Source organism: Strongylocentrotus purpuratus, unplaced genomic scaffold (genome assembly GCF_000002235.5).
Source record: "Strongylocentrotus purpuratus isolate Spur 01 unplaced genomic scaffold, Spur_5.0 spur5_scaffold_21, whole genome shotgun sequence".
Lineage (NCBI taxonomy): Eukaryota > Metazoa > Echinodermata > Echinoidea > Camarodonta > Strongylocentrotidae > Strongylocentrotus > Strongylocentrotus purpuratus.
In genome coordinates, this window is record NW_022145607.1 from 26,144,402 (window position 1) to 26,151,422 (window position 7,021).

Genomic DNA, 7,021 nt, shown 5'->3' on the forward strand with positions numbered 1-7,021 from the left:
TGATAATAATAATGATAATGGTAATAATAATAATGAAAATGATGATAATGATAATAATAGTAATAATAATAATAATAATAATAATAATAATTTTGACTTTTAACTTGCGAATATGACGGATCTTTGAGCATTTGGGTTTTTTCTGCTGTATCCTGTTTAAGGTCCGGAATATATTACAAAATATAGTTCATTTGGAAAAGAAATATCACTGTTTTCCTATGTTCCTTTAAATATTTACGTAAAATGTTAAAAAGTTCACAAGTATAAATCGTTAAAATCGGGTGAGCTTGACGTCCCCTGTTACGGTCTGAAGAGTAATTAGGCCTACCATATAAAGACAAGGTTGATGGTTCGCATTCTCATCCTGGGTGTGCGGATCAAATCGAGACCTGTGGGCCTATGTTCCTTGCGGATTCGTTCCTGGGGTAGTGAGATAGATAAGAACAAAAACCCGGGAGTTTATGACATGATCTATTAAACGAAACATTGGCAAAAAAAACATTTTATGTGGGTCAATCTCAAGTTATCAATTAGAAAACAAAAAACATGATATGTTAATTTGACCAGAATCCCGTTCAACATAACGTGCAGAGTTAAATTGAAATGACCGACTGTCATTATACAGCCCTTCGAAATTGATTCACTATTCGATCGCAATTTTTTTAAACTTAATAGAAATAACCTCAGGCTGTACTGTTTCTACCAAGAAGTTACCAGCTGGTAACTTCTTGTTCCTACTTACGCTATTATTTTCCACTTTCCGTTTTCGATTGACATAATTCGGTTCGAATTGCATAATGATAATTGAAATTGTTCAAAAGTGTGAAATGTGAACAATGTTAATCAACCACTCATGAGAATCTGCTTGTCATGCTCGATGTGGAATTATTGACCGAATATAACAATTGACAATTGATTATGTCAAAAATGCTAGTAATTAAAGGGCTTTATTTTTGTTTACCTGCTCTTCCATGAATTCTACGGTAAACAGAGGCTTCTGCAGTTTGACCTTGTTAACTTCGGCTACCTTTGTAATAACTTTTTCGGCCTTGTCGTATTTCCCAACGGAGATAAGCCATCTTGCAGACTCAGGTAGCCAGCTTCAGGAGTTGATGATACGTTGAGAAAAAGGATATTTTGAGGAAATAGAGATCTGATGTGAGTTTAATTTCCAGCAATTTTGTTGCAAAATTCAGGCAGAGGAAAGAGTATGTAACATCAAAACCTGTTCCGTTCGATTGTTTTTTTTTTTTTTGCTATGTCATTTTCGTGTTTTTTTTTTCTCGTTTTTTCGTTTTTTTTTCGTTTTTTTTTCGTTTTTTTTCCCGTTTTTTTCCCGTTTTTTTTTTTTTTTTTTTTTTTTGGGGGGGGGGGGGGGGTTTCCCTATGCTACAGGTAATTGTGATATCGTTTTATGAACAATACATGTTTTTAGCAACCACAATACGAGATACATAATATCATTTCTTTTGTAAAAGATTAATATTGACAAAACATTTCAATCAGCGGAGAAATGGGAAACGAGTTGCACTTCATTGTAGAGGAAGCAAAATGTATCTTTGCAGCCCCACGTACTATACAATTGATGTTGTGTATTCATTTATTTATTTATTTATCTATTTATTTATTCATTCGTGTTTTCTTTAAATGTAAAAATAGGTTAGTCTCATTCAGACGCCCGGAGTGTCTTTCTTTCAAAGGAACCCTTTTGTAAATAAATGTTATATATCTTTTAAAAATGTTGTCTTGGTCATTATCAAACTAAGTATCAACATTGCTAATACTTTATCGATACACACTGTAATGTAAGAAGAAGGTACAACAAAAAATTGGTTCTTACATGAAAAATATGAATAGAGACAAGAGAGGCAGCGTCATGGTTAGCGTTAGAAGACGCCAGGAGCGGATGTAATAGGCTGGTAGAGCGAGAAACATGTAGCCGACAGCGTAGCTGATTGTGATAAGAATCACCAAGGATCGTTTTGATGGCCCAATGTACTCCGTCCCTGTTGGACCCAAAGTACAAGGAACATGAAATGAATATATCGATAAATGTCCTCTTATTGGCCGTATGGTCAATGTTTATGTTCACCTTTACGATTTATCGACTCGATCAGTACTCACATTGTGGGTAAAGAAGATGAATAACGATACAATTTTTAAAAATCGGTCGGTATTAAACAGAAATGGTTTAATGAAGAAATAAAACACATGGAAGATGAATGTTAAACATGCCTGCTTTACAGCTCGCTCACAGGTCAGCTGAACATAAATATGCAAGGTCAAATTATGAATTGGAAAACAAATAGATGGTCATTTTTTGGCCAGTGAACGAAACAATTGATGCATATCAAAATTTGCGGATTGCAAACTCGCTCATTTGCCGGGGAGTTATACACATGGAGGTCAAATGTTTTGACCTAACAGAGAAGGCTGATTTTGGGTCTCATTGCGTATTTTATTGGGTTTTTAAAGACTAGTATATTATTAGTCAGATAATGGATCATCACTAGAAAAAAATGCCTATATTCGAAACCCATAAAGCACTGATAATTTATAATTCACACGGCATGGCAACTATAGTGGCATGACAATCTACTCACCTATAACATACAAAGTGAGCTTGAAAGGAATGTTTCCAAAACCCATGAAGAAACGCATAGTGGCAAAGAACCACCAGTTGGGTGAAAAGACAATCACAACTCCAGAAACAAGCGATACGAGGTTAGTAAGCAGGAGAGTCCACCAGCGTCCAATCCTGCAGTAAAAGAAAAAAACCACGACATAATCATTTCTGTCGATGCGGTCTATAAGCAACATTCCAAGTACTATATTCAGCTACTGCGAATTCCATCCAGTAAGTATTAACGATTATTCCACGATTACTATGCGACTCTTCCACGAGTACTTTACGTGTGTTTTTGATAAACAGGACCCAACTAACAATAAATATAACTAGACCTGAATTTGTCACTTGACAAATTAGGTGATGCGTATTCTAATTTACACAATGAAGAACGCATTTTTACGATTTTATCTCATTTTTTAATGAAATAGAAATATAATTGAATTAAAGAACATAAGCCTGAATAATGAAAAGTGAATAGTATTTGACATCACTATGTCCCAGCGTTGCTGAATGTGGGAATATGTGGGAATACATTAGCGATCATTTTTAGTAGTCGACGTGAGATTTACTAGTGGCTAGATAATAAAATCTTTAAAAAAATGGGATGGATCAATTACTGGAACTTTCTTAGGAATGTGGATTAAACCAGAGTTGAATTAACAGGAACAAATGTAGGAGAGAGAAAGAATGAGAGGCAGGTAGTGTTGACAAACGTTGTAAAGTACTACATATAGCCGGAGATAGCTGAAGATAATATTCGGGAAGGAAAGGAGTTGAGGTATCATGGAAGGTTTACAAAAAATGAAGTTTGATTTCGATTTGGACTCGTCGTCTTTGACCACAAACTTCGTCATTAACCCGTCATCAAAATAAAAGATAAAAGTAACTTGAAATCTAGAGCATAACCCCAGCTACAGCATATTCAAATTTGGGAGAAATTCGAATAAAGATAAACGATATATGGCTGAAAATGCATTGTCATTGATTGCGTAATTTTCTTTTTTTTAATACTTTAACGAGCAATATAATGATCTCGGAAAATCCGATTACTAGCCAAAAAGATGTCTGAAATCATATTTACAACTCATACTTTATCCACATATAATTTTTTGGGGTGGATTCCGTGCATTTAGAGAAGTTATGGCTAATTAAAAATCATATGGAAAAGTGGTGTCTTTTGGCGAGTCTCGAACGCATGCTCAAGCGCATGTATTATTATAAAATAACCAATGGGCACAGGCTTAAAAAACCGTTCTTATGTCAAAGATATTGGTGTAACTTTGCAATGCTGCAAAATGTATTTTCCAGATGTGAGAAAATTATTTTAAGTATTTGCGTCGGAGAAGTCCTCGAAATAAAGATTTTCAAGTGAATTTTGACACCAACCCTTCCATAGCAATGCACGTACTTGCACAATTCGAAGCAGGAAACATACTCGATAACCCCGTGTTTGAGACTCTGTATCCCAGCAACGGATTACCCTGCGCATACAGCGTTTTCACTTTCCAGTGCGGTATTCTCTGTCATATATAAAAATCAAGCTGAGTGGTCTAGAAAAGATTTTTTTTTCTCTATCCAATCAAATTTGGCGACACTTATGACGTCATATCACGCCATGACTCGCCTTTGCGTGGCTGTGTGTGTAGGGTCATGAATTATTCATGAGACGTACCTGTGCGCCCTGAACAAAGATAGACACGCACAGATCCATAGTGGAATTTCGGCCTGAAACCTTTTCATAATTATGGGCATATGTTAACAATTTTTTGCAAATGTTTGCGCCTGCGTGTTGTTATCTTTGACGCGCGCGTGTTCCATCATTATGCGTAAAAATGACTGAAATTTAAAGGGAATGTTTATAAAAGTATCAGGATTAAAAAAGATGCAGAAAACTTAATTTGTCCGATCCGCGTGCGTTATGCGCAAAGATACGCGCGCACCGACCCGTACGCGCGGACATTTTTTAAACGCTGTAATTGTCTGAAACGGTTACAAGAGTGCGCATGCGCAGACATGGGCGCCATTTTAATTTACGGGTTAACAAAAAGTTGTTTACCGTGAATTAAGATGGCGCCAATGCAAATATGATATCAGCGAACAGCGCCGGCAGTGACGGAACAATACATGCGCATCTGAAATCATTGATGACGCTATGCTTACGCGCATATTAAAATGGCGGCCCTAACCGTAAAAGGGTGTAAACACACTCATTTCAAACTTGGTTTAAAACGAGCTGATGAGGCTTGCCTGGGTAGAAAGTACTTTTCTTCTATCAACACGTTTTCATTTCAAAATTATTACTTACACGTCCGATAGGATACCGAAGAAGATAGATCCTGCTAAAGTTCCACCGTAGTATATAGACTGAGATACTTGGGTAAGGTCACCATTACCACATACAAGATCAAACTGTAGGGAACAAAGAAAGAGGAGAGAGGGAGAGAGAGAGAGAGAAGGAAAACAAATAAAACGAAAGAAAACAAGCCGACAGATAGGAAGAGGGGAATATAAGAGAAGAAAGTAATAATATCATTAATACAAAATAATAATTATGAGCATGATAATAGTAAAAATAATTATAGTAATGATAAAATCAACAACAATAGTGATATTGATATTTTAATATAATAATTATGCCTCTAATAATACTAGAACTAAGAATGTTAGATAAGTTATGACTGGATTACATTTCGCCTGCGATTAGTTTACGGGGCCCGTATCCCGCCCGTATCCCTGTTCCCGTGCGGCCTCCGTGGGGAGGAAAGAGGCGGCCGTGAGATTTTCATACGGATTCACGGGCTCCGCGGCGACTACGATTTTGTATCGCGGGGAGTTAAACAAAATTGAAAAATCGTAAGCCCGTAGCCCGTAGACATGTCGTAGGTGGCATTAGAAAATCCCCGCACGGGCATTGCGTGGAGGCCTCACGCTGATCGTGCAGCATACGCACGATTTTTCAGTGAACATGGGGCAACAGACGCCGAAAAAACGGCACGGAGGCTGCACGGTCACCGCGCCTTCTCAGCGCAACCTCTGCACGGAAGCTGCACGAGCTACTTACGATTTCCGTGCGGAGGTTGCAGAGACTGCACGGGTATTGCACTGAAATTGCACGATTTCCGTACATTATCCGAGCAGCCTCTGTACGGATGTGTCCCGGTCTGCCCCCGAGGGCCAATACAAGAAATGGCACGATGCTCGTAGATAATGTAAACACATGCCCCCAAAATAACATGAAAATTCGTAGACCAATTTATTGTGCGGCGCCCGGGCCAAATGTAATCTAGGCATACGACGACACCCAAGCTTGTGTGCCTGGGTACAAATGTGTGTGTGTACGTTTGCGTGTTGCGGGGGAGCAAAAGATCTGGGTTAGCAATGATCTAGTCTAGGAAAACACTTATAATCCAAAAATGTATATATACTTTTATCGGACCTTTATATGGTTAACACCTTGCAGAGATATTTGCGTATCCCGCTGGTTGAAGGACGCAATCCTGTAATCTACAATACTCGTGATTATCACCCGGAGATTATTGTAACATATGGGAGTATTATTCATTTATTTTTCAATTTGATTAATGTTTTCAAAATATTCATGAAAGGTGTGTATGAAGGAGGGATTATGTACAGTCTAACTGTACTGTATAATGTAAGATCTTACATCCGATACTGTAGTCGTGTTGTATTGGCTGTCATCGTACACCCATCCATTGTCACATGACATCGTTCCGCTGCTGTAATTGGATGGATCAATCCCAGGCCAGAATCCCACTCCTGACACGTTATATTTCTCACATTGTGCGTACTCCAGCTCCCCATCTGACGTGTAGTTTGATGGGATACTACCTTCCTTCTGGGCTAGTTCACAAGCTTCCTCTGACAACCCATATTGCTTACACCTAGGACCCCATTCAGGGGTCTAGAAATATACATATTTTTTTTCTTCAAAAAACAAAGTAGTATATATATATATATATATATATATATATATCATTTTGTAAAGCCCCTCTAAAGTCGGTGTTGGGAGCCCCAAAGATTTGATAGCAAAATTTACTTAAATTGTATTATAATGTGAAAGACAAAATCATTTAAGACACATTTCCGCAAGGATTAAATAAAAAAAAATGTGTTTGAAGTCGAATATTGATGAAAGAATACAAATTTGTGTCTATTGCGTACAACAAAAAACCCAAATTATGTATTCTGGTATCAATATTTGTCTTCAAACACATTTTTGGGGCTGTAATCTTTGCAGAGGTGTGTCTTAAATGAAATCCTCTTTCATATTATGGTACAATCTAAGTGAAATGTTGCCTTCTTGGCGAATTTGGGGCTCCCAACACTTTAGAGGGGCTTTACAAAATGATTCAAATCGTATTAAAGTCAATA

General features: G+C 37.4%; 1 protein-coding gene across 1 annotated transcript; it reads right to left on the reverse strand.

The window, feature by feature from the left end:
• Positions 1-324: 324 nt before the first annotated feature.
• LOC115927921 (solute carrier family 22 member 5-like) lies at positions 325-2,661 on the reverse strand. Its single transcript, XM_030994275.1, has 4 exons — positions 2,604-2,661; positions 1,841-2,006; positions 962-1,100; positions 325-420 (listed from the first exon to the last, which is right to left on the reverse strand). Exons 1-4 carry the CDS (start codon positions 2,659-2,661, stop codon positions 325-327), a joined length of 459 nt encoding a protein of 152 aa, XP_030850135.1.
• Between the last annotated feature and the right edge of the window lie 4,360 nt (positions 2,662-7,021).

What these genes read in the sequence shown, in the direction of transcription:
- LOC115927921 (XM_030994275.1), bottom strand. Translation starts at nt 2,661, where the DNA reads ATGCGTTTCTTCATGGGTTTTGGAAACATTCCTTTCAAGCTCACTTTG. An exon ending in GCTCACTTTGTATGTTATAG is followed by an intron (nt 2,007 to 2,603) that starts GTGAGTAGATTG and finishes TGGGTCCAACAG; the next exon opens with GGACGGAGTACATTGGGCCA. An exon ending in TAGAATTCATGGAAGAGCAG is followed by an intron (nt 421 to 961) that starts GTAAACAAAAAT and finishes TCACTACCCCAG; the next exon opens with GAACGAATCCGCAAGGAACA.